Source organism: Anastrepha ludens, chromosome 4, assembly GCF_028408465.1.
Source record: "Anastrepha ludens isolate Willacy chromosome 4, idAnaLude1.1, whole genome shotgun sequence".
Classification (NCBI taxonomy): domain Eukaryota; kingdom Metazoa; phylum Arthropoda; class Insecta; order Diptera; family Tephritidae; genus Anastrepha; species Anastrepha ludens.
In genome coordinates this window covers 20,064,652-20,092,430 of record NC_071500.1, presented here as the reverse complement: position 1 = coordinate 20,092,430, position 27,779 = coordinate 20,064,652, and the positions used below count along the sequence as shown (strand labels likewise).

Below are 27,779 nucleotides of genomic sequence, written 5' to 3'. Positions count from 1 at the left end.
AATTTTTTTTATTAAATCTTAATATATTTTTTAAGAAAAAAAAAATGAAATCAATTTTTTCAAATAAGTGAAAAATTTTTTTTCAAAAAAAATGAAAAAAACAATTTTTGGAAAAAATGAAAAAAAAAAATCAATTTTTAGGAAAAAAAATGAAAAAAAATTTTTTTTTTATTATAACTTGTTAATTTTTATTTAAAATTTGTATACAATTTAATAACTTTATTATCCATTTATCACACAATTTTAACACTTTGATTTAAAATGTCCTTTCGAACTTTTTTATTTCCGAGTTTACGGCATTTGCGTAAGTCAGCATATACGAATGTTGTAGTCTCTAGTTACGTTTACGCACTTCCATAGGTATTGGCACATCGTACAGCAAATACAACAAACAATTAGCCATGTGTTTCAGAAATTGTTTGTAATTTTTCAGTCGATTTCTAAATTCATCCCAAAGTGGTAACCAAGGCTTGAGCTGTTTGTTGTTGTAGTCATCGATCAGCAACTCGTTATCGATCATAGTTTTATTCTGTTGAGAAAATTATAATATACAATTAATTCAATTTATGTAAAACCGTTGAAAAATATTTAAGAACAATGCGTTGGCAACCATATAGACTCACGCTTTAACGAGTACGGTGCCGTAGCGTACTTTTTGCGCTTGAATATAGCCCTGTTCAAGCAAAATTCTCCAGTAATTTAATTTCCTGGAATTCGCTCTCAAAGAGAAAAGTATCAAAAGAGTACATGAACGCAAAACCAGTAACAATTTGCAAGTTTTACGAACAGCTGATTAAATTATTGGCGGGAAGAATTACAAAAATTAAATATTTTTTCATTTGATCTCGTATTAAATTAAAAAAATAAAATAAAGCAAAATGCAAAATAACGAGCCTAGCATCACATGATTTTATTTTGTCCACAATAATTTGTTCCATTTCATCATTGCAGTCAGATGAAAAACATTCCATTAGCAGTTGTATTGTTGTGGCAATCACAGCTTTCTTCATACTTTCTGTCTATGTATGTATGTGGGTAATTACATACATATATTGCCAAATAGTTTTTTTTTTTTTTTTTTTTTTTTTTTTTTTTTTTTTTTTTTTTTTTTTTTTTTTTGTCGGGACAACCAGCAAGTGCAGCGCTCAGACACAATTAAGTCCATTCTACTGCACTCGGCTTCCCTTTTAATTTTCTTTAAATCTACCTGATCTCCGAAGAAATCTGAGCAGATTTTGTGGTGCCAAGGAGCCAAGGTTGTCGCTTCTTAACGAATCAGTGCCAAAGACCTCAAGCCTGATTCGAGCGAAGTCCGGGTAGACGCACAGAAAGTGGTCCGAAGTCTTATCCTCTTCTCCACATGCAGGGCAGAGTGCACTGTATGAAATGCTTAACTTTTCCATGTGAATCGCCTATAGAAAGTCGCTTGCCATCAGTGCAACAGGCTGCCTGTAGGCCCTTCTGCTTAATGACAAGAGGATCCACGACAGCCGGTCGGGCATGACAGCTAACATCAGTTTTGTCCATCTGTAGCCTCTCTCAGCCTGCCAGGCTCGCTTGTGGGCTAGTGTTACCCGTTTACTAACCGTGGCTTTGATGACTGTAGAAGGAAGTGGCAGAACGGGCTCCGGGCCAAAGAAGTTGGCCTCAGAGCCCATCCTAGCTAAGGAGTCAGAGGTCTCGTTACCCACGAAAATTGGGTTAAAATCAAGAAGTACCATCATAGAACACCAGATATACCTTCAATGTTTTCGATTTGTATTTGCAGCAAAGGTGACTGGAGGCTGTGGTTACGGAATACATGCCACTTTATCATTAGCCGATTCCCTTTTAATATATAACTTCAAATAAACTTTATAAATTTTATCAAAAATACATTTACTGAAATTCCCCATTTTATTTAAATTTAAAATTTTGACTTAATTTGCAAATTTTAATTCGTGTTTATTTTTACTTTGCGATCAGCTGCTTTTCTCACTTGCAAATTCGTACGAGTAAAAATTTCCAACTTCCCCTCAAAATGAAATGCCATTTTGCTTTCTCACTTTTCCCCTAACTAACAATTGTTACAAATTATTTGCTTCATGAACATTCCCCATATTTGCTGTAGTCACGTTCATTAATGTGCGTTCATTTATTTATTTCTCTTGAAGGTTTTGCATTGATTTTTTGCATTTTGGTAGGAGAACTGATGTTTTTCTGAGAAATATACTTAAGAACGATTCGGTCTTCGTACAAAATTTTGTGAATTGTTTTCTGTTTTATTTGCAACTGGTAATTAAGTAAAAAATAAAATATCTGGAGTAATCCTACAGCACTTTACTTAAGTTGAAACAATGCAATAAGGTCGAAAGGGAAAAATTGCACCCCAGTTGTTCGAAAAGAAAGCCTAGAGTTGCAAAAGACCGGATTATCTTACAGTGCTATTTCCACAAAATTAAATGTTTCCAAAAAACGGAGGTTTTCAATGCTTTGAAATATTTTTTTTTTTTGGAGTATAAAACAGCAGAAAATGAGAGAAAAGAATAAGCAGAAAAGAGAAGGCGCGAAAGACAACTAGCCAGGTTGATAGGATGATCGTTAGGTTACTAAAACAGGATCGCAGGAAGGGTGCCGCTGATACTTATCCATCGAGAAATTTTTGTTCAGCTGGAAAAGCCAAGTACGAGAAGAACAGTTGCCTTTCGATTGGCAGAAGGACTTCACGGTTGACTGGCGCGAAAGAAGCCATAGGTAATAGCAACGCAACGATAACGCCGAATTGAGTTTGCTCGAGAGCACATATCGTGGACTCAAAATCAGTGGCGTTATATTTTATTCAGCGATGAAACGAAAATAAATAGAGTTAGTCCAGATGGTAGGAAGTATGTGCGGTGGTAAAAACGTGTACTATTCGACCCCAAGTTCGTCCCACCAATCATAAAGCTCGGGGAGGCTTAATACTGGTGTGGGGCTGTACTTGCAGGAACGGTGTCGCGCCAACTCAACGTATTGAAGGTAATATGGAAGCGATCAAGTAGGTTTAGATACTTCTTAATGTAATGCTATCTTATGCGAAAGATAATTTTCCGGTGATTTGGAAATTTTAACAAGGCAATGAACCGAAGCACACTTCTCGTGTGGTAAACAAGTTTTTCGAGGACAATTTGCTCACTGTTCTGTATTGGGAATTTTTGAGTGCCACAAATTTGGATCAGTTAGTTGAAAAGGCCAAGGCAGCATGGGAATCCATTCCTGTTAAACGTTGTAGAGGTTTACTAATGTCAATGCAAAGGCGCTGGGCATCAGTAATGAAGGAAAAAGGATTTTCAACAAAATATTAACGTATACTTTTTCCTATTATTATTTTGGTTCGTTCTTAAGTATTTTTCTCTTTTATATTAAGTATGTTTTTGGCGCCTAAAGACGACCTGATACCCATAGTTTCATTTGGAAGAAAATTTGATGTTATTGTAGATTTCCACTGCGTGAGCAATGGAGCAATCTAGAAGGCATTCAGGGAGGTTTGATGGATGTTTTCTTTACCGATGGGTCCAAGAATCAAATAGGGTCTGCAGCCGGATGGTAGTTAAACGATAGTAATAAGTATCACTATTATTTCGGGGAAATGGCAACAGTTTTTCAAACGGAAATTTTTGTCATCCTAAAAACAGTCGAATGGATAATCAAGAGGAGATGGAGCGGGAAACAAAAGTGGAGTTTTGAGTGACAGTCAGGCTGCACTGAAGACCCCGAAGCAAAACTCGAAGATTGTTCAAGAATGTAAAAAGAAGCTTAATTCTGTCGCAAGACAGAACAGGCTTGTACTTATATGGGTTCCAGAACATTCCGGTGTTCAAGGAAACGAAATTGCCGATGAATTGGCCAACAGTGGATCAGCGGTTCCACCACATGAACCAGAGCCTCCGATTATTGGTTCATTGGATTATCAGTTCCGTAGGAATCATGAATTGGATCAGCGATTATGTATGCAATTTACATATAGAGCGATGGTCCGGTCTAGAATGCTGCAGAACTGCAAAGTGTTTTGTGTCAAGTCCGAACAGAAAACTGTCTAACTTTCTACTAAAACTTAGAGGGAAAGACATTCGGTTGATGGTCGGTTTTATTACAGGACACAACCCATGGGGTCAGCATATGATCACCATTGGAATCATGGAGGACACGATATGTCTGCCTTGCTTGGAGGAGGCGGATAGCGCTGAGCACTTTCTCTGTGAGTGTCCTGCTTTTGCTGGAGCAAGACTGCGAGTTTTGGGTTCCGATGTCGTGAGAATGACTAATATTCGTTCTCTAAAACGGGAGGGTATTTTCAGGTTTACCACAGGATCTGGAAAAATCTAATAGGACTAACTACCTTTGTCTCTGTCTCTATTCTTTCCTATCTCTTTCTCTGATACTTTTCTCCTTTCCCCTTTAACTATCTACCCTCTTTCCATAGCTCTAAATACATTGGGCTTTTCAGCCTGAGTGTTTTAAGGGCCACTAAATCTCTTGGTGCTCCTTGGATCGACCAATTCAAATTTCAAGTTAAGCACCAACCGCCGTAGCAGAATGGGAGTGCAAACAACTAATGTCAAAAAAAGTTTTTTCTTATAGCTGTCGCCCCTCGTCAGTTAATGGTAAACTTCCGAGTGTATTTTTACCATGAAAACGCTCCGAAAAAAACTGGAGTGCCTAAAACGCACACCACAAATAGGAGGAGGAGCTCAGTCAAGCACCTAACAGAAGTCTACGCGCCAACTAAAGGACTGCTGCAGATTCAAAACATTTTAAATCTATAAAATAAATAAGTCTCAAATGGAGCCAACTGGCTATCTTTCTTAAGTACTTTTCAACGGCTGCATTTCTTCAGATAAATACTGTTTGCTTACTACTTCGCCTCATCATTGGTTTATTCCCAATCAACATATTATATATACATAATATTGCTCACCATAAATGTGTAGAGGTACGAAGATGGCTTCTGTCCAATTGTGGTTATATGATGAGTCTCTCCGCTCTTCAATACGAAACTCTTACCGGCCGTAAGGAAATACGATTCATCCTCATCGTCACTCTTATAGCGTACATTCCCCGCCAAAATGGTCAGCGTCACATTCGTTAAGTCCGCTGGTATGTAATTGTCCAACGTCAGTCCCGGAAAATCAGCCACGAAAATTACATCGGAATAGTTACTCCAAGCCAATACCTCATGGGTCATAGTCTTCAGCTTCGGTCGCAAATGATTCAATTCGTTCAGCAGTGGCAGCGTCCATGAGGTGTGTTTGAATGGTGACCATTGTGCTTTCAAAAGGTCAACACGAGGATCGAAAACGCGCTGCTGAAAGCGCCCATTCATCGAACACCAAATATCAAAGTAAATCGAAATGTTCGTCGAACTTAGTGGGCTGGCCTGCGGATCGCGCGCATAATCTTCGCTTATGTTAGCCTCAATGCATTTGGCATACTGATAAGCCATATCGGCATGTTTTGTCCAGCGATCGTATTCGGTGAAAGCATACGGATCTAGGTAGTGTACATTACCATTATTGTTATCCACAAGTCTAACGGATGTCAGCACGGTGTCGTAGGTATGTACCATCATATTCCAAGAATAGCCGTAGAGCCCTTCAGTCCAATTGTTGTAGCCTTTCGTAATAAAGTGTGAATAGGGCAGAAATAGTTGTAGAGCGCAGTAGGCCAAAATGAGCCCTGTACGCAATTTAGCCGTCAAACAAGGGCTTGTTGGGTTTTTATTTGTGTTCGCGGCTATTTGATCCGTCGCGCGTGCATCATCTTTCACGCACTCTTTGGTATTTGCTGTGCTCAGCGGTTGCGTTTGCTGCTGCTGCACCGGTGATTTATTACCCAACGCTAGATTTGTTAATCGCGTGAAACTAATACGTCGAGGCCAGCTAAACCCGAAGAAGAGTGGCACCTCAGCCAAACAGACCCAAGGGAACATGCCTGCAATTTATACATTTCGTTTATTTATGCTATTCATATGAAATGTTTGTACAGCAGCACCTATCACAAATAGACGCGAATTCATCAAATGGAAGCTGATCATAAAGGGCGTAGCCATCACTCTTGTCGCCTCCCAGGTCATAAAGAACGCTATGGTAAAATCGAAAATCGCTGTAAACCAATGTACAATCAGTAGATCGGTCAATTCAGCCGACAAGAGCGTACGAAATGGTGTGAAGACCCAATGTTGGCTCAAGCTCGACATCGCATAGCCAGAGAGCCACTCGGCGGTGAACTTCTTCAGACCGGCATACATGTAGAGTAGGAAAAATTGGAATTTGATAAGAAAATAATTCCAATAGGGCACGGTGTCCGGCATACTCGGTTGTAGGAGTTTGTCCAAGGAACTGCGGCATAATACGAGTAGATTTAATTGAAATAAAAACTCGTAATTTTTCGTTTTAAGATACGCCCACTTACCAATACCGATTAGCGTGAGTGAAGAGTAGTATAGCACCAACCAAACCAAACAGATAACTATGGTTATTCCACGCCGGCTTGTCGAGCAGAAATATATACCAATAGGGTACGATATACAACAGGCAGCTGAGGCGGAAACGATAGCCAAGCGTTATGCCGAGTGCTCCCAGCCACATGATCAGATATATGCAACCCATCAGCGGAAATGATAGGGCGCGCATGCCATTGAAGAGCGGAAAATGGCAATGTTGTGGCTCGCCGAAGCGTATATCCATTTGACTGCCGCCGCGCTCCTCCGCAATGTCGATGCACATAGCCAAACCTTTCAAGAATAATAAAAAAAATATTAGAATTTTTCAAAACTGTCTTTGATCTGAAGTAGTTACATGAAAACTCTTAAGTGTAGTTCTTACCATACAGCATGCGAAAGACTCCGAGTGCTGAGGCATCAACCGGCCGATGTAACCAATTTGTGAAATTCGCATAGGATGTAAAAGTGTTCCATTCGTAACCGGTGAAGGTAGTGAAAACATCGTGAAGCTTGCACTTTCCATCTTGACTGGAAGTATTCGCTTTATTTACGTCAACTTTATTATCTTCGGGCGTTTTGTTGATGGCTGGATTCTCCGATTGGTTGGATGAAGCCCCGACAGGTGCGGATCGTTGTTCGCTGGCCATATTTATAAGAAAACGTCTACAAAGTATGAATGAGAAAATAAAAGTGTCTAATTACGAGGTGAGTCCAAAAAATGAGCTGAAATTTTAAAATTTCGCGGGCTACGCGCATTCGACTTTCGATTATTACTTTCTGTTTTATGTTGGTACACTCGTCTCGAAGATATGTTCACGGTGTGTTTAGTTCGTTTGTGAGCCGCATAAATAAGACAAGTGTTCGGCGTGTTCTGCGATTTTCTGCTATCGTTAAAAATGGATCAAAGAAGTTGCATCAAATTTTGTGTAAAAAATTGAATTAAGTGCTCAAAAACACTTGAAATGTTGACAGTGGCATACGGTGAGAGTACTCTGAGTCAAAAAAATGTTTACAATCGGTACAAGCTTTTCACAGAAGGTCGAGAAGCTGTGAATGACGGCGCTGGCTCTGAACGCCCCAGCACATCACAACCGATGAAAAAGTTGAGAAAGTGAAGAAATTTGTTATGGAAAATCGTCCAATTACAATTAGAGAAGTTGCTGAGGTTGGCGGCATATCGGTTGGTGCATGCCTTACAATCTTTTCGGAAATTTTAGGCATGAAGCGTGTGGCAGCGAAGCTCGTGCCAAAGTTGCTGAATTCTGACCCAAAACAACGTCGCATGAGCATCGGTCAGGAATTGTTGAATGGTGCCAACGATAATCCAGATTTGCTTAAAAGCTTCAAAGGGGCGAATTATGTATATATGGTTATGACATCGAAACCAAAGCCCAATCGTCCCAATGGAAGAGCCCAGGAGAGCCAAGACCAAAAAAAGCACGCCAAGTTCGATCAAATGTCTAGGTTTTGCTGACTATTTTTTTCGATTACCATGGTGTAGTGCATCAGGAGTTCTTACCACACGGTAGTAAAGGTGTATTACCTTCAAGTTATGCGCCCTTTGCGTGAAGCAATACGAAAAAAACGCCCGGAATTGTGGAAAAAAAATTAATAGCTTTTGCATCATGATAAAGCACCTCCTCACTCATCTTTGCTTGTGAGAGTTTATTTGGCCAAAAACATCACCGTTATCATGCGACCTGCCACCTGCGACTTTTTCCTGTCATCAAGATTGAAGAGACCCATGAAAGGACGGCAATTTGCTACGATTGAAGAGATAAAACCGAATCGCTGAGAGAGCTCATGGACATACCAAAAAGTGCATATCAGAACTGCTTCGAGAATTGAAAAAAAACGCTGACACAAGTGTATTATATGAATCTGAGGGGGGGCTACTTTGAAGGAGATAAAATAGAAATTGGTGACTAAATAAATATTTTTTGAGGAAAAATTTAAAATTCACATTTTCTTAACCCATTTCGTATGTACTTAGATACACTTAGAGATATTCCTCCTGAATTTAATTCTTTCTTAGGCAAATCATGCTTATGGGTGTTATCCCGCCATGTTATAAAATTAATGGAAGATTAAAATTGTCGTTTACCTGGGCGTGACTGGGATAGGTGCAATCTAATTTGGATCTCTCATGAATCAACCCTTATAAAAATATACCAGGATCTGGTTATGTGCTAAGTTAGGGTTCATTACGCAAGCTTGCTCCAATGAAAAAGTAAATGAAGTCTTATATACAATTGTTGGAGAAAGGTGGAGAAGGACTTGGGTTCTGGATATGTTAGCCAGGCTCGGACTGACGATCATGAACACAGGAGCAGATCCGGGTACGAAGAAACAATACCTGATATCTGATCGCTTTGCTGAACTAGTGAAAATGCTTCATGCTGAACTAGCTGAAATGCGACCCCAAGTCTTACTAGACATGTACAACGCCTATCTAAGAGATGGAATTTTCTCAGAAATCTGGAAAACGCAGCAGCCCGTGCTAATAAACGAGGAAGAAGGACACCCGTATGTTACATCAGCATATCGGCCATTATATTTACATGCTCGACACAGCGGGAAAGCTGGCCGCAGCCATAGATCATGCTGAAGGGCTATCGCCAAGACAGCGCGGCTTTAGCCGCAGAAAGTCTGCATAGAGGCAATCGAAACTGTCATAAACATGGTAGAAGCAGCTCAGCAGGGTAGTATTCAATCCAGAAGCATAGACCTCCTTGCCACCTTAGATGTAAGGAACGCCTTCAACAGCTCAAGATGGGCGGACCTATTATCCGCTTCAGAGCTAAGGTTCAAAATTCCGTTTTACCTACAGCGCATAATAAGGAATTATTTGCGGGATCGCAAACTCGTCTATCAAATCTTAGAGAGGTCTGGATCACGTCATATCAGGAGCGGCACAAGGATCAATTCTTTCTCCCGAATTATGGAACATCAGCTACGAAAATATACAAATACCTGATAGTACCTTTCGAATCGGATACGCAGGCAATAAGGCCGCGGTTATAACAGCACGAAACCTTGAAGAAATCAACTTAACCAAGTTATGATATGGACACCAACGTGGTTAGATTGACGTAGCCTCAAATTAGCCATAGAGAAAATACTTCTAACCAAAAATCACACACTGTTAGAAGTTAGCATGCAAACTTGCTCAAATACGCTAACCACAAAAAAGGTTCTAAAGCACTTAGCCATAAGACTGGACCCAAGACTAACCTTTTGGACCTAAATAAAACAAGTAGCAGAGTAAGCCGCTAAGATGTCATCCCAACTCAGTAGACTGATGGCAAACATATACGGCGATATTGACGAAGAACGCGTGCTGAACACATCTTTTTCCAATGCATGAGTTGGGAAGCAGAACGTCAAACGCTGGTGAATGCAGTCGGTCACATAACCACTAAGGATGTAAAAGAAAAGAAGAAGAAGAAGAAAGTAAAAGAAAAGTAGTGAGGAAACGTGGGACCCCATCAGTGGCTTCGCAGAAAAAATTCTCCTGATGAAAAAGTGTGACCTGGATGTAGGCACACAATCATAGATCTTGTGATGAGAAAGATGGAACGCTACTCCGTAGAAATGCAAAAGCGGTTTCAGAGTAGGCGACGGTTCCAAACGAATAATTTCCGGACATGCCATTCCTACGAGCTGTGGGGTCCGGCCTATAGGCTCGGTCTCTTATGGCACTTAAGCATCCTTAGAAACTTTCAGTTCATCCCCCTGTCACCGAATCAATGTATACCCTCATTTAGTCCAACCGGAACTCCCTCTTCTCATATTCCATCAAGGGAAGAATGGACGGGGGGCTACACCTGGAGACAGGGCCTGGGGAAACTGTTCAAGGATGGATCGAGGTTGGAAGCAAAGGTTGGCGGAGGAGTTTTTTGCGAGGAGCTCCCCATCAGACTCAAGTTCAGGTCACCGGATCACTGCAGTGTGTTCCAGTCAGAGGTAGCCGCAATCAAGCTGATTGGCTGCTCACATGCGTACTAACACTCAGGAAAGTAAATATTTACTCCGACAGCCAAGCGGCAATAAGGGCCTTGGGTCTGTGACGGTGCATTCGAAACTGGTCAGGGAATGCCTGACATCACTTTCGACTGCGTTCGAATTCTTTGACATAAGCATCATTTGGGTTCCTGGTCATAGCGACATTGCGGGAAACTGTGAGATGGATGATCTGGCCAGACAAGGGACATATGAGGTGATTTCGCCGGGAAGGGAGAGAATTGGGATCCCCCTGACTATCTGCGGTCTGCTCCGGGAAAGATGGGCTTCGCGCCAAGTCAGCGAGCGCTGGGCAAGTACACAAACTTGTAAGGTCGTGATCTAGCCACGTGTGGATTGGGGGCGCTCGGGTGCGCTTCTAAGGTTGAGAAAATATCAGCTCTCGAATCTCATGGGTTTTCTTACACGACACTATGCGCGAGGAACGCATGCTGTGAGACTTGGAATTACCTGATTCTTAACACTGTCAGAGCAGGGCAGCTAAGGAGAAAGTGCTGAGATGATCCCACCTCATCCTCCATACATCCAACGCAAAAAGCTCGAGTCCAGGGTTAAGATCCAGGCATCTTGGCTCTTACTTCTTTGCTACGCCTGCTGATATAGCTGGCGTTGATATTAAAAATCTGATTAATTTCATCAGCAGCACAGAGCGGTTAACGCAAACGCAGTACATCGTTCATAATCCACACACTGGAATGGAGGGCCTCAGACGAGCCACCACCCAAAAAATCGCGTTTTGAGAAGTCAAAAATAAAGTCGATGCTCATTTTTTTACTATTCCAAGGGAATTGCCCACAAGGAGTTCGTGCCAACGGGCAAAACCATCAATGCTATTTTCTATGTTGGCGTTTTGAAGCGTTTGTTGCATCGCACTCGTCGAATTCGCCCTGAGCCCCGCGAAGGAGGAAGCTGGTGCTTATTGCGATCCACTCTTGTGACTGATTTTTTGACTACGAGTAGAACTCGCATTTTAACCATCATTCACTCACCGTATTCGCCCGATATGGCTCCCTGTGACTTCTACCAATTCGTTAAATTGCATTTGGCCATGAAAGGAAAACGTTGAGGCCATCCAAAAGGCTTGTATCGACATCCTAAGGGGGATATTCTGGTCAAAGACCTGAAACACTCTTACGAAATCCTTTTAGATCGCGCAAAACAGTGTACCGAGGCCAGTGGGGACTCTTTTGAATAAATAAACTCGAAGTTATCAGAACAAAGCTCCTGTCGTTTCTATTTTAGCTCAGTCTGTCTGGTTTATTTTGGACTTCCCCTTGTAATATTAAAAATATTATAATTTTAAAAACAATATTAAAATCATTTTTTTTTTTTTTTGTTTTTTTTTGAATTTATTTAAAAATTCGACATAAATACATGCATGCATATTGTATACTAAATACACTTTGAATAAATAACTACCATTATTATTTTTTTGGTATTTTTTTTTTTATTTTTTTTACTAAAAAATGAACTTCATTGCATAATTGCGTATATTTCGGCTTTAAAAAAATCCTACTTTTACAATCATTCGCTTCTCTCTCGTAGTGATAACAGCTGCATATATACATACACACATACATACATACATGCATGCACACGTATACACGTACGCGAGTACATGTGCGGATGTACGCTTGCATGTACATACATATGTATGTATGTATGTATGTATGGATTTCAGTTCTTGCTACAATGCAATACAGTTACAGTACGCTGTTCCGGCTGTTGTTGTAAAGTTCCTATTGATTTTGCACATATTTTGTTAAAATGATATAAAATACCGACAATTTGCATTTTATAAGGGAGAAAAAAATCACAATACTTTCCGAAATGGAAGTATGTGCATGCGAAGATTGCGGTGCTCATTGATTTTTGTTGGTTGTTGTTACGGTAATTGTTCATTCATTTTTATATCATAATTTCAAAATTTTCTAAAATTTTTTCGACAAGCTTTGAGAAATGCATCAAAAACTACAAGTACAATTTTCATATTATATGTAGGTATGTATGCATGTTTGTTGGTAAATATGTATGTAAGTATGTTTGACCATTTAGCAATTGGGTAATCGTTTTTAATACTTTTTATAATTTTTTGTTGAAATTGAATAAGTTGTATGTAGTACTATTTACTTGCAATATTTAAAAAGTTCGGCATTTAAGTAAATATTTTTTCGTTTTGCATTCTTGCATTCTTGCATACGCATTTGCACTTAAGCACTTTGCCCCATATCTGTTTTGCTATTCATCTTCTTTATTGCTAAATTTTTTTAAAATTGTATCTGCTTGCATAATTTGCAGCTCCATTTAAGTGGTGGTCTACTGTATGTTTGAATAAGTAAGTAAGTATGTAAGTAAATAATTATATATGTAGTTTGTTTACAGAATTAAAGTTTGTATGTATGTATTTGAAATTTTATCATTGAGTAAAGAGAAAAGTTTTTAAAACCGATTTTCGGGCCAAAAAAATATAATTAAAACAGCTCATGAATAATTATAAGAATAATTTGAATTTTTTTTGTGTGTTTGAAATTGTATTGGTAAACGGTATTGATTGCCTAATGAAAAGTACATAGTTATTGAATTTATTTTTTAAATATTTTCAAGAAATTATAAAAAAAGTTTTTAACTGGAAACTTTGTATTCAAATAAATCGTATGTTTTTATTAGTAACATCTACTTCAAAAATATTAAAACGGTATTTGAGAAACTACACATGTGGAAATCCATCAAAATAATTCCATATAAGTAGATTAAGTGAAAAAATATGTAAAAAAAAAAAATTAAAATACATAGATAACTCATATATTGTTGGTATGCATCTTTGGAATGTGTGGCAGTTGCGCTAATCGTACTTAAATATTTTTGGTTTGCTTCACCTGTGTGTATTTAATGTATAGGGAATATTTCAATTAGATACTTAATTTTTGTTTAGTTATTTCTCATTTATTTTTTTTGCGTTTTTTACGGTATCATTTGGTTACGTACGCTTCTTAAATGTTTTAAATATATTTTTTTATTTGTTAAGTGTGTAAGTACGACAAATATTTTTTAAATTACTAGATAATTCATTCGCATAATTTGTTTTTTGCATAAATACTTGCTTTTTAGCATCATCATGACTTTTTTATAAATCGTCATATTAAAATTTTTTTCCAATTTCAATTCTAAAATACTTGAAATGCATTTTAAAGTTGCCTTCAAAAGGATTTATTAGCAATTGCATGCTTTAAAAATTATTTCGTGTTTGTTTTACGCGTTTTTTTTTTATTTTGCATGAATTCTGGCATTAATACCATTTTGCTGGATTCACATAGATGACTACACACACAATTGCATGTGCGTATGTATGTGTGAAACTTGCAGAATTTTAAAATGTCAGCAAAGCCATTGCTTGTGGCGCAGCTTAATTTACATTGAAAAAATGTAAAAATTCACATAAATGATTGCATTTCATTCAGAATCGTACACTTTTGCATTTATTTATGTTTTTTTCTTTCTTATGCTGCGCGTCACACGCCACTCACCATTTAATCGCTGCCCCATTGTGGCCAACCCCCATTGCCAAGTATTTCGACTACTGCGCTCTCGCCTACCCCCACCCACTCTTACTACCCCGTTGCGGAAAAGTTGAGGACTTTGTCTCTATCGTACACACGCACTATGCTGCCCGATCGCCTGCATTGCGAACAGCTGTAGTCTCGCTTGCGTTCACATTCGGTTCGACTTCCTCGTCTTCTTCTTCTTCCTCTTCCTCGTCCTCTTCCTGTTCCTGTTCTTCTTCATCTGTATCCGTATCGTCGTTGGTTTCATTTTCCGGCACTACTGCAGCTGCTGCTTCTTCTTTTCCACTCTCGGTTTCGGGTTTTTCATTTATTGCTCGTGCTTCCTCTGTAATCACTTGCTTTGCAACCGCATTATCGTCTTTTGTGTTTTTCACCTGTTCTCCGCTTACCTCAGCTTCTTCCTTCTCAGCCGGTTGCTTATCGTGTGTCAATGCTGTCGTCAATACGGATACCGATGCCGATGCCGAAACCGCTGTCTTAGTCGGCTTTCGTTCACGTTGCTGTCTCGGCTCCACTTGCTTCTCGTCGTCACCCTCGTCATTCCCGTCGCCGTCCTCCTTTGTTCTTTTCCGCTTCTTCTTCTTATTTATCCGTCTGCGATTAGCACCCTCATCCACCCGCCCATCAATGGCTTTGCCTTATATACGATTCTGATTCAACTGCGAACGTGGTGTGAAGGGACTGACCATAACACCGCTGGGCCAGATATTTTCGTTGAACAACTCATTGAAACGATAGTCGGGAATTGATATCTTGAATTTACAATATGATAATTGCGATAAATTCGCATCGTTCTTGACAAGTTTTGTGCATTTGACTAGATTCTTATTGATCTTCAACTCCTCAGCCAAATGCTCGATAATGTCATCCTCACTGGTGGAGGTTGCGAATTTGCCCACCTGCACCCAACGCCCGTAATCGCAGACAACTTGCAGACGATCCGAATTACAGTTGTTACCAACCACGATAAGGTTATTGGGTTGTTTCTTCGGGTCTACATTGTTCGCGTTGCCGAATTGAAAATATTGCTGATACATACGTGTCGAGATCTGATTCACGCCATTGTAGACTTTATTTAATTTTTCCTCCATTGTCTGCAGCTTGGCGGCCAGCGCCTTGGGTGATTGATTTTTACATTCCTCGCAATTGAATGAAATCAATGGATTCTTCTGAATCGCATCGTAGACAGCGTCATCAATATTCACGCAGGTCCGATGAAACTTTTTCATGCAATCATCAGAATTACAAATTACAATACCTTCTTTGGTAATTGATTTTTTGCACTTTGCACAATTTTCGGCCATTTTGATGATTATTCTTTGACGATTTGATGCGTTGCCTTTTAACTGTAGTTTGTGTTGCTAACACTTTACCAATTTTGTCGGTATAACAAGAAAAGAGTGAGAAAATCCACCAGAACCCACAGAAGACTGAAACTGAATTAATTGAACCAACCCGTGCTGAACCGAATACTGAACAACGGAATGGAATGAGGTGTAGTGGAGAAGAAAATTTGCTGAAGTACGTGAGAAGTTGTGTGTGCCGCTTTCGCCTAAGCCGGTAACTGATCCGTATGCTTCGAGTGCTGCTGTTCAACTGTCCGCCGTTTCGAAAGCAATAGCTCCCTGTCGATTTTTCGGCTATATTTCCGATATAAGCTATGTACATACGGCCGTATGTATACATACACGCCTATGAGAATTTTCACCCATAATAAGCGTTGGTATAATGCGCGCCGCTCTCTTTTTGTGGCCCGCATATGGGATTGTCGCTAACCACTTCAACGTCATATGCAGTCGCTTTACACGCGACAATTTAATATTGCAGTGCGAGCAGTGAGAACAACCCCCATTAAGTTGAGCAATTCAACCCTCAACCCCTAATCGCACTTGTTCTCTTTGGGTAAACGACACTCCGTTGTGCGCACAGTTTGGCTGGTCTCCAGCAGTTCTATGACCCTTGAGTAGTTTAATTTCCTGTTTTATTCGGTTACTTTTTCGAAGCTGATTTGGTTTGGTAATCGTTCCACAAATGCCAGTGCTTGTTAACGATGTAGAATAATTAGAAACCAAAGGCAAGGATTTCTTTTCCTATGTTCATATTTTTGTAGTAAAATAAAGTCCCAATTTCATTGAACTAGCGAAAGATATATGATTTAATTTTTTTCTTCAATTTTATTGCATTATCTTATCAATTTATTTTATTTCATTATCTGGCAAGAATAATTTTGTGGCTGTCAAAAGCCACTAATCGATATTTTAGTAATTTTTATCAGCTCTAAAAATGTGCTCATTACGATGCGAGTTCAAAAGGTGCAAAGAATGAAGGGGAGGGAAGATGAATTCATATATGAAATTAATTTTCCTTTCCATATATATCTTTTTAAGCTGAATACAGTTCTCAGATCCTTCGCAAAGTTTATTTATTATTTAGAACAAAACAAAAATTTTTAGAAACGGCCGACTGTGCTCCCGAATCGTCAGTAATTTCTTTTTTCTTAGAAGCTACATTTGCAATATGAGATATTTAAAACTGGGTAATTAAGAGTTGTATAGTCTTGTATCGGGAAGCCCTAGAAACATGATTCTTATGGACGAGCGCATTGGCGTACAAAAGTGGCACATCCGGAGTCGCCTCTTCGCCTTCTTTTACACCCGTCCCTTACGCCCTTTTTGGGTGTTTGGTTTTGGTCGAGCTCCTCCTCCTATTTGTGGTGTACTGTTCTTGCTGTAGTTCCACAAATGGAGGGACCTGCAGTTTCAAGCCGACTCCAAATTTTTATGAGGAGCTTTTTCATGGCAGAAATACACTCAAAGGTTTGCCATTGCCTGCCGAAGGGCGACCGCTATTAGAAACAATGTTTCTATTATTTGATGTTCATGCACGGAGATTCGAATCTACGTTCTCTCCGAATCCCGAATGGTAGTCACGCACCAATTCATTCGGCTACGGAGGCCGCCGTTTTACTTTTAGTTTCTCGAAAAGTATAGTTGATTATTTTCCCAGCTGATTCTTGTCTTCTTTCTTTGTAATCGACCAAAAAACAAAATTCCTCATCTTTTCAGCCGATTGTAATATCTGGAGTTTATTAGGCTGCGTCGCATAGCCTCCAGCTTCGACTCAGGTGCGTATCTGGAATCAGTCAATATTCATTTCTCTTTTCGTTAAGCGGATTACAAAATTCGAGTCGACACCGGATGTAGTGTTGCATCTGTAGAGAGCATTCTCGTCACCTGTCTTGACCTGACCTTACACATATGTAAAGTGAGATGATCATGGAGGATATTCAAAATGGTTTTAAATGATAATTTCTTTTTAAATTTGCCTCCTCCAGAACAAGTTTTTCGATTTATTCAACAATATTTTGAAGACTTCATATCAAAACGTCGATCTGAGCGCTAATCATTTTCAATTGACTCTCTTCCTTCAAAATATTTATATTTTAAAAGAGTATATCGCTTAGTAAGGAGTGCCCAATCGTATCCGGCTGTGGGTATTACTTATATATTGGCCCCAGAAGATAGCGGTATGCCATGGGCGAAGTAGCGAATGCCCTGACTTGATAGGCTGCGGCCTCGCTATTAATAGGTCAACATACCATCAAAGAAGTGCTTAGAAGCGAAGAGCTAAGGCTAGAAGACGTAAGCTGGCACCAAACTGTGCTACGCTAGGCAAAGTCCTTACTGGTAGGGTAGAATCAAAAGAGATTAAATCTTCCTTAGGAAAAACATAGAATGTTTTGTGGCATGCACTTAGGCACTGCAGATTCTACAGTCGTCTGCAAAGGCTCGGCATATAGAAAGAGGAATTCTAACACACTTCCTTTTCGAGAAGAAGGAGTAGAAATCTCGGCCTGTCCAACCCAGCTCTATCTTAGGTTTATTGAGGGCACTGGGTTTGAATAAGATGCTGTGATGAGTAGAGGGCACAAAACTCCTTTCGACGTCAAGGACTTGTCAGGTGTGACGCTACAGGCTTGTCAAAACCCTGCCATTAGCACTGCGACAAGATGTCTTTCGATGTCCCCACTTCAACATCTACAAGACGAGGCCTATTTGCTCCCTGTAAAGGAGCATAATAACCTGTTCAGTAAGCAGTTCCTGTTAGGGTGTTATTGCAGGTTCCACCAATGCAGACACTTGCTTGATCCTGAGCCGCCTCCCAGGCATATCAGGCGGCTCCTCCTCAATTACGCGGACGAGATCCAGGAGAAAACAAACAAAACAGATCGACAAAACAAACAAATACGGGCAATTACTGGATCGGACAGTGTAAAGACAGACAATTAATGACATTCATCGGGAGACTCTTACCACCTTCTTAAGCACCCGACCCCCGAGTGTCGTCATCGGAGTCCAACCACCGCCCATTGCAGACGAAGAGCTCCAACTTCCCCGAGAGTCCTGCGTAACCTTGACACAATTACGTTCTGGATACTGGAGTAGGTTAAACTCCTACTTATCCAGAATTGACTCCGACATACCAAACATATAGCCAGCATGTGAAGGCACCCCGCACGACACTAACCACCTTATCACATGCCCTATCAAGCCGACTCATCCAACACTCCTCTCCCTCTGAACCCAACCTGTCGAAACAGCAAATTTCCTGGGCCTACCAACTGATGAGCTAGACGAAGATGAGCGGTGATTTACCCCTCACTGACATGACAAAGTTAACTGCTACAACAACAACAACAATGTCTAAGGGCAAACCTCCTCTGTTTTCATTTAGTTTCATTTCGGATCAATAGTTCCCGTGAACATTTGTGGAAGAGTCCCGAAACTCAATATTCTTCTTAGTTAATTTTTGCTTCTCGATGGATTGATTTGATTAGAACTTAAAATTGTTTTTATTGAACCATCAAGTAGTTTTGAGCAAGAAAAATACCCTTCCTTCTCTTCACCACCTCCATTCATCGAACTGTTTTACCTTCTCTCGTACATATTGGAAAATTTGGAAATATTTCAACAATTGCTTGATGCCCTTCAAATAATATAATTTGTAGTTATGTACATTCAAAATAGACGTTTGTCTCATTGAAGACCTCTTCATACGCTCCAAATACAATATTTGACCACCGAGCAATTTCCTCATTTCATTAGAGGCCCAATATCTCAATGGTTCCTTTTTTTGTTTTGCTTCCTTATTTCGTCTAAAGTTACGAATATCAACACGAAACACTCCAAATCTTAGTAATAATCTCGCGAATAGTTCTTTCATATCCAAATATTTATGGGAACTGAAATCGCTCATTCACGCACCTTTATTAGCCGTTGATCTAACGGCAAACTGTCAACCATCAATCTGAGCTAATACGACTCCATCGCAAGGGACTCAACCAGCGGCGGATGATTACAATCAATGACGCTGATGCCAATGACATTTTTCAAGCTTTTATTTGAATGGCGTGCGGTTTTTTCAGCATCATCTACTTCTAGTTTTACGAAAACGCACGCATGCTTCTGTTTGCAATGGCTGTCATAATACCTAAACCTATTTGATAGACCATCCCGAATATTGGGATGCATTCTTAAGAAAAATTTTGAATTTCGGATTTTCAGATCCTTATTGACTCAACCTCGTACTTATGTAACCGAACGAATAAGCTTGTCATCAGTGAGTTTTTATTCTTCTTTCAGCTTAGTTCAATTGTATACTGAGTCCAATGCAGCACTTTTTGGCGAAAGAGAATCTCTACAACTTCTAATTGTGTCCGAGACTCTACTACAAAAATCTGCTATTGATTGTGAAAAATTAATGAAAAACATAGCTGAGTTATGGAAGGACGGTCGGCTCGTTCCAATCTTTGAAACTTAAGAGGTTTCGAGCACAACATCCCAGTGTTATTTTTCTAAAGCCTTGATCACAGATATGGCCATATTCAATTCAGTATTTTCAAGAATTATTAAGAAAGCAAAGTGAATGGATAAGGTGGTAATAGGTCAGTATACTATGTGAAGTTTTTAACAAAAAGAAAGTCAGAGAACATAAATATTAAGGGTTTCTCATACTGAAAAAAATGTTTCTCACTACCTGAATAGATTATTATTTTTCAAGAAAAGAACAGCTTTTCCTATGACAGCCAGGAACACAACCACCACGGACAATGTAGACTAAAATCGATTTGGTTATGAGGGTTACGAACTTCATAACGGGTTACGAAAGATCTTCTCGATCACAGTGCTCCTCTGAGGAGGATTATGATGAAAATATAGTACATTAATACTTTGTAAAAGATCTGATCTCCCGACATTTAATGTAATGTTAAGAATACATCGAGAACGTACTACGAAAAAAAAGATTGACCTCGACCCATTGCAACAAAGCGAAGCCGCACAGATAGAGACACAAGAAGACGAGCCTATAGCATGAAAGCTGGCTATTAATATGGTTGACCCAGACGTGGGTGTATAGAATTGGTCCTTTATAGATGCCGTTGTGGACCCTCCCGAAGTAATATAGAAAGCAGTTCCGGGAAGGGTGGTTCCCCAGAAGGAGAGGAGCGATCGTTTTAGTAGCCACACCACGACGCAGTGACGACGGTCGCGAAGGCATTTTGAACCCTATCTCACCCACCAAAAAAACAAAAAAGGATTTCATTTCACTAGCTATATATGTAAAATTATATCACAGTTCGTGCAAGAAACTAAAGATAATTTTTAATATATTCGAAGTCGTTTGAGCGACTGGGGAGTCAATTAAGAACAAGTTCAGCTTCAAAAGTTAGTTTCTCTAAGAGGCAGCACCATTTTAGGGTTTTTCTTATCTGAATTACTATAGGGTGGGCCATGTAAAATTTGCTTTTTGAATCGGCTATAAAAAAAAAGACTAATCAATATTTTTTCATACTTTTTTTTTATTTTGAAGATTTAACATTGTTATTTATGAATGAAAAATAGGCCATTCGATCAACCTAATTTTTAAGCACATATTCGATTGTTTGGGCTCCAATTTCATGAATGGCAACTTCGATTTCGTGTTTTAAAGCATCAATCGTCTCTGGATGGTTCGCATAGCATTTGTCCTTAATGGTTCCCCACAAAAAATAGTCCAACGGGCTTAAATCACAGCTCCGAAGCAGCCAATTGATATCGGAATTCAAAAACGGTAGCCAAAAGTTCGAGTGTAACTTTGGCAGTGTGACAAGTTGCACCGTCCTGTTGAAACCAAATGTCGTCCATGTCATCCTCTTCAATTTTTGGAAACAACTCGTTGAGCATGTCACGGTAACGCTCGCCATTTACTGTAACCGCGGCTCCTCGCTCATTTTCGGAAAAAAAATGGCCCGATGATGCCGCCAGACCAAAAACCGCACCAAACAGTGACTCGTTGTGGATGCATTTGCTTCTCTATAGTAACGTGTGGATTTTCTGAGCCCCAAACCCGACAATTTTGCTTATTGCATAGCCACCGATGTGAAAATCAGAAAAGAAGAAGAAGACTCGCCACTTTGGAAGTAGGTTTTCAATATTTCCCAATTTTGTTCAAGCGTATAACGTCCCATTTCGTAAATGTCAAGCCTTTAACTAAATTATGAACAGATTTTACATGTCATTTGTGTTACCATTCTCAAAAAAAATAGGTGGTTCAAAAAGCAAACGCTATATGGCCCACCCTGGCTTAAAGTTTTAAAAGAATATTCTATGGCGGAATAAATTTTTTAAAATGTTCAATACTCAACTTTTTCTCAGTGTCTAGAGCAATTTTTTTCAAACTGCGCGCCAGATTACTTGAAGGCTAGGCCGATAGCCTTAGCTACTAGTGCCTTTCGTAGTGCAATATTATATATACACCCTTTTTGGATGTTTGGCCGAGCTCCTCCTCCTATTTGTGGTGTGCGTCTTGTTATTTTTCCACAAATGGAGGAACCTACAGTTTCAAGCCGATTCCGAACCGTTTTTTCATGGCAGAAATACCCTATGACCAGAAAGTACCGGGAATGTTTAAATAAAACAAAACAAAGTTAAATTTCTGGCAAATTTATTTTATATCCTTCAAAATATGACTCGTCTGAAGCAACAGACATGTGCCAACGTTTAACCCAGTCCTCCAAGCACCCCCGGTAGGTCGACGAAGGGATGGCCTTCAGCTCCTTCGTCGCATTCTCTTTGATCTCCTCTATCGACTGAAATCTCCTTCGACGAAGTGGTAACTTCAACTTGGTAAACAAAAAGAGGTCGCACGGGACCATATCAGGTGAATAGGGTGCTGGCATGATGGTATTTACTTGGTGTTTGGTCAAATAATCAAGCCCAATTTGGGCTCGGTGCGATGGGACGTTATCATCATGCAAAATCCAAGAATTTTTTGTCCACATTTCCGACCGTTTGCGACGTGCAGCAACTCCCAAATGAACCGATGGCGCTAAAAGTGACAGATGTGTGTCTTACTGTCCTACCAACATAAGAATAAAATATGGACCGGTTCCCACGTGCTCGGCTCGTTTAAATTAAACATTCTCGATACTTTTTGATCGTAGGGTACACTCGGAGGTTTACCATTGTCTGCCGAGGGACGACCGCTATTAGAAAAAAACTTTTTCTTTATTTTGGTGTTTCACCGAGATTCGAACCCACGTTCTCTCTGAGTTCCGAATGGTAGTCACGCACCAACCCATTCGGCTATGGCTGCAATATTATTATTAATAATTATATTTCTAGTCAATAAATAAACAAATAAAATATTGGGTGTTTTTTTAAGAGCTTGATAATTTAAAATGGTAATACAAAACAGAAATATGTTGGGATATTTTTTTTTATTATAATCTGTTAGATAGTTTCTTGGCATTTATCTTTTGACAATGATATCCCGTGTATGTATGTCTGCCGTGGTTGTTTTTGAGTATTTTTTCCAATTAGTCCAATTTTTGACTAATAACTCGAGATGTGTACTGGCTGTTAAACCATAAATCCACGCCCTCAATGGACAACAAGCTTATTCTTTACAAAACTGTGATAAAACCTACATGGTCTTATATTGTTGAAACCAACTGTGACGCACAGCATCAAATTCAAACTTGGAAATCCTGCAGCGTTTCCAATCCAAGACCCTACGCACCATAGTCGACGATTCGAGGTACGTGACAAACGCCTATATTCATCGGGACTTAAACATCCCTTCAATAAAAAAGGAAATACAAAATTTAACCAGAAAATACCGAAATCGACCTCAATCGCACCCAAATGAACTGGCCGCTACCCTCATGCCACTATCACGTGTCTTTTTAAGGTCGAAAAAAAAAAAAAAAAAAAACGAACCAGCTCGCTTAAGAGTTACCTATGAAATATTGAACTTATTCTATTTATTTTAGAAAGGATATTTCACAGGAAATATACCTGTAACAATACAATCAAAGTCACTTCTAAATTTAATCAAATATTTGCAAAATGTCTTCTGAATTATAAGTATAGACAGATTAAAAAAAAATAGCGTAAAAAAAAAATTTGTTTGAGACAAAACTGAATAATAAATCTAAACGAGCCCAATCAGCAAAAATGCGACGCCAACGTTGGCCATTTGGTTTCAATTCTATTCTAAGTATAGACAGATTACAAAATAAAGTTGACTAAAAAAAAATTTTTTTTGGAACTAAACTGAATAATAAATCTAAACGAGCCCAATCAGCAAAAATGCGACGCCAACGTTGGCCATTTGGTTTCAATTCTTGAAGCAGCTGGCACGAACGTAAAATTATCCAGGCAGTCGAAAAACAACGTCATGTTAAGATCTATGGCGAACGATAGTCGATACGTTTTTTCAAGAAATATCGATGCTCTATGAACTTCGCGAACACATTTTTTGTTTTTTTAGTTTCAATATTTTTAAGTGTAGTTTTGGCGTTAATCGATTCATGATGATTTGCCAAACCTTACTGAACGGAAATGTAAATACAGTTTGCCATTCTTAGCGGTCAACCTATCGTTATCGATATCGATAGTTCTCAGGTAGCTAAAAAAACAACCGATACTTAAAGACTGTAGTAGGGATTGAATTAATGTTTCACAATTAATTTAAAAATTAAATTTTTTTGTAAGTGCATAGACGTTTTACGAGTATTATTGAATATAAATTGTTTTTCTTTTCAATCTACTACTCAGTTTTTCGGTCCAAAATCGAAGAACTTCTTCCGAGGTGCTCCATTAAAAGAACAAATTTACTTAACCACCCACCTACATGTGCTTCCCAAGTCATAAGTTCGTAGATTATGATAAATCTGTCCGCCCGTAAGAGAATCCGAAAAAACCGATTCTGAAGATTGACTCTGTCATCCCCATTTTATGATAGGACAAACAAACTGATTTTCGCACGAGTAATATTAGCAAGGATGGTATGAACAAATTTGGTTTCTTATGGCAATTAAGAAGCTGAAGCTCAACAAAGCGGCGGGCGAAGATGGCATACATCCTGAACAAACAGCCTGCCGGCCCGCAAATATCAGCGGAAATTCTTCATCCCTACATCACCGCCGTCTGGAGCAATGAAAAGCTGCCGCTGTTCTGGACAAAAGGCATCATAGTAAAGCTGCCCAAGAAGGGCATGACTGCGGCAACTGGCGAGGTTTGTAGCCGTGATCATACAAAATTGTAGCCGTGATCATACAAAGCAGGCTCAAAGATATCTAACGCGCCTTAAGAGGCAAGCTGTGTTGACCAAGCCAACATACTTCGGATTATAATAGAGAAATCAGTTGAGTGGCGCTCCCCGCTCTATATGATGTTCGTAGACTTTAAGAAGGCGTTTGAAACTATCAAACGAGACGCAATATGGCTGCACTGAGTACCATAGAAAGGGAATTCCCGCCTCATCAAAGCCCTGTACGAGAACTCCAAATTGGCAGTGCTACACAAAGGCGATATTTGCGAGCCATTCACTACCAACGCAGGCGTAAGGCAAGGTTGTCCCCTGTCGTCCCTTCTCTTGATCATCGTCCCTGACAACGTCATGACCCAACCGACCCTGCACAAAAAAGGCATCGTATGGAGTTTCACCAGTCATCTTGAGGACCTGGACTTCGCTCATGACATCTGCTCCCGCTCTCACAAACTCTCTGACATGCAAGCGAAGGCGGACAAACTAGTCGCGCTGGCAAGCACTGGTGGACTGTAAGTCAACATGACCAAGACCAAGGCCTTGAGAGTTAACCAGAATAACGCAAGACAGATATTGGTTACCCGGTGGCCGGTGGGATTCGTCAAAAGCTTCTGCTACCTCGGCTCGATCAGCACGGCAGATGGAGATGGAGCAGATGAAGATGTCAACTGCAGGCTAAACAAAGCAAAGGCGGCATTCGAGTGAATGCATACAATATGAGCGAGTTCGAAAATCTGCAGCCGCACTAACTACGAATATTCGGCTCATGCGTGAAGTTCGTATTGTTGTACGGAAGCGAAGCATGGCTGGTCTCTAACACCATCACACAGAGGCTACAATCCTTCATCAACAAATGCCTCCGCATTATCTGCAGAATATTCTGGCCAAACACCATCAGTAACGACGCACTGTGGAGATTAACAAAGAGAAAGCCATCCTTAGGCAAATCAAACGCAGAAAGTGGCGATGGATAGGTCAGACATTGAGAAAACCACCAAATAGCATTGGACTGGAACCCGGAGGGGAGCAGAGGTCGCGGTCGACCAAAAACATTTGGAGAAGGTTGATGTTACGCGAACTATCAGATGCCGACATCTCATGGGACGGTGCGAAAACAGGAGCACTGCACTGTGTACGATGGAAGAGTCTTGTCGAGGCCCTATGCTCCCGAGAGGAGTGTACAAGAAGTAAAAGAGGAAGGTTTTCCACACTCAACAAAAGCAAACAATTCGTTAAATTTATTCACTAAAGCGGTTTTACCTCTTAAAGCACAAGGTTCATAACTTTTAGTCAAAAATATAAAACAAAAATGTAGAAATAAAATTAAATTAAAATGGGAATATAAAGAAAATTTCAATTTTTTTTAAATATTAAAAATAATAATTTGTTGAATTTTTTATAATTTTTTATTTTTTGTTTAAGTCACCATTTTCGTAATCCAAGACTTGACAAAAAAATTAAACGAAATGCAACTTGAAAAGTCCAAACACGTCGTTTTGTTTACAACAAAAGCTCAAGTGGCACGTGCCACAATTTGTCACTTACCTGTCAATCCAAAATGCTGGTGACCAAAATGATGCTATTTTTGTTAAAAATGCGAGTATTTGTTAAAAATGGTAATTTGGAAACGTAGCCAAAAAATTAATATTGTATAGATAAAAACAACAACTTTCTACTGGAGCAATAGCTATTCGTGGGTGCTGCTTAAAATTCGTGCACCAAATCGCAAATTCGGATAACTCGTAGCTAAAATTTTCTGGAAGTTTTTTCAAGGCGCACGGTAAGAATAAGCTCCCGCACAAACGAGAAATACAACTGAAGCTGCGCTACACAAACCTACTGTATTTATACATACGTCTAGTAAGCTAAAAACATGTGTGTGTGTGTGTGTGCGTGTGCGTGTGCACATCAGTATCAGGAAGCTTATGCTTCTCAAGCTTGATACCCTTATATGTAAAAGAGCAAGATTTTGAGTTGCTATACCTAGCTATGGTTTAACCAGCTTGGTTAAGCTTTTTTTCGTTTCATTGGCTAGTCATTGTTTATGAGAATACACGCAACGACCGTCAAGCTAATGCGAAAGGACAATTGCGCATGTCCTTGTTAAGTAGACTTGCACTCGAGCAGGTGACAAAATGTGCTTCGTTCATTGCTTTGTTTGTTGATGGTTGTATGTATGTAATTGTGTGGATAAGATTGCTGAGTTGGTGGGTATCCGAAAACAATACTTTAGTTCTTTTACTCGTAGATTGCGTATACGCCATGGCATGCCTTTAATGCTAAGCTGACTTTTGAGACAAATGCACATCCACATCTCTGCCTACGACATTTTTGCTGTTGCTTACTTATGTGTAACATTTCTGCCTAATTTTGTTCTAGTAAAATGAGGACTTATATGCTACTCCACTAGCAGTATATATTAATTGGCGCGTGCTTTTAGAAGGGCTTGTGATCGGCTAAATGAAGATTTTCCTCTAACTTCGGTGTAGGTTTATTGTTAGGCAGATAAATTTAAATCAGTTGAGTTAGGAAACCAGGCGATAATGTGACTTTGCTTGCACCCGAAGAGGCATGAACATATGCCTAAAGAGCTTAGCTTTTTGACCGTCTACTCCAACTTTTCTCTTTAGTCGTGGGGGTACCGAAGATTTAGTCGAATTTTATGCTTTTTTACCTTTATTTTGAATGCTGTAGAACGCAAATGGCTTTCCCAAGGCGTAATGCCTTCTTTAGTATAGTATAGCATAGTATAGGGTGACCCAATAAGTGGTTACATACGGTTCTTTAAAGACTTCTAGCTGAAAATGGTCAGAATTATTTACCTTACCTAATTGGCTGGCGCATATTTCTGTCAGGTATACCTCTAAACTAATGGTCTGCTCGCAGAAGAAGAAAAGTTAAAGAAAAATTTTCATTTTCAATTAATTTACCGCATAATTCGGTGTTCCACAAGCAAATATCCCTGCCTCTATTATTATTCGTCTTATTTATCAATGACATTGACGGTTGTTTCAAGCATTCCGTTGTTCTCTTTAGGCAGCTTGGTTTGAATAATCTAATCAGTTGGTGGTTGGAAAATAAATAATCACTTAGTATAAAAAATTTCCCCATATGCGCATTTATGGATCACCCATTCTCTT

General features: G+C 39.5%; 3 protein-coding genes across 3 annotated transcripts; all 3 read right to left on the bottom strand.

Moving 5' to 3' along the window:
• Positions 1 to 2: 2 nt before the first annotated feature.
• On the bottom strand, positions 3 to 26,421 carry LOC128860241 (vitamin K-dependent gamma-carboxylase). Its single transcript, XM_054097630.1, has 6 exons — positions 26,185 to 26,421; positions 6,843 to 7,123; positions 6,430 to 6,751; positions 6,010 to 6,356; positions 4,937 to 5,949; positions 3 to 529 (listed from the first exon to the last, which is right to left on the bottom strand). The coding sequence occupies exons 2-6, from the start codon at positions 7,105 to 7,107 to the stop codon at positions 335 to 337; spliced, it is 2,142 nt and encodes a 713-aa protein (XP_053953605.1). The 5' UTR covers positions 7,108 to 7,123; positions 26,185 to 26,421; the 3' UTR covers positions 3 to 334.
• On the bottom strand, positions 14,142 to 14,659 carry LOC128861082 (glutamic acid-rich protein-like). The gene is made up of 2 exons (XM_054098968.1): positions 14,654 to 14,659; positions 14,142 to 14,603 (listed from the first exon to the last, which is right to left on the bottom strand). The coding sequence occupies exons 1-2, from the start codon at positions 14,657 to 14,659 to the stop codon at positions 14,142 to 14,144; spliced, it is 468 nt and encodes a 155-aa protein (XP_053954943.1).
• On the bottom strand, positions 14,584 to 15,630 carry LOC128860243 (uncharacterized). Its single transcript, XM_054097633.1, has one exon. The coding sequence runs from the start codon at positions 15,348 to 15,350 to the stop codon at positions 14,685 to 14,687; it is 666 nt and encodes a 221-aa protein (XP_053953608.1). The 5' UTR covers positions 15,351 to 15,630; the 3' UTR covers positions 14,584 to 14,684.
• Positions 26,422 to 27,779: the final 1,358 nt, after the last annotated feature.

Excerpts from the sequence above, each read along its gene's own strand:
- LOC128860241 (XM_054097630.1), bottom strand. The coding sequence starts at position 7,107 with ATGGCCAGCGAACAACGATCCGCACCTGTCGGGGCTTCATCCAACCAA. Across the intron at positions 6,752-6,842 it reads AGTCTTTCGCATGCTGTATG|GTTTGGCTATGTGCATCGAC; the intron begins GTAAGAACTACA and ends TATTCTTGAAAG. Across the intron at positions 530-4,936 it reads CGTACCTCTACACATTTATG|AATAAAACTATGATCGATAA; the intron begins GTGAGCAATATT and ends TTTTCTCAACAG.
- LOC128860243 (XM_054097633.1), bottom strand. The coding sequence starts at position 15,350 with ATGGCCGAAAATTGTGCAAAGTGCAAAAAATCAATTACCAAAGAAGGT.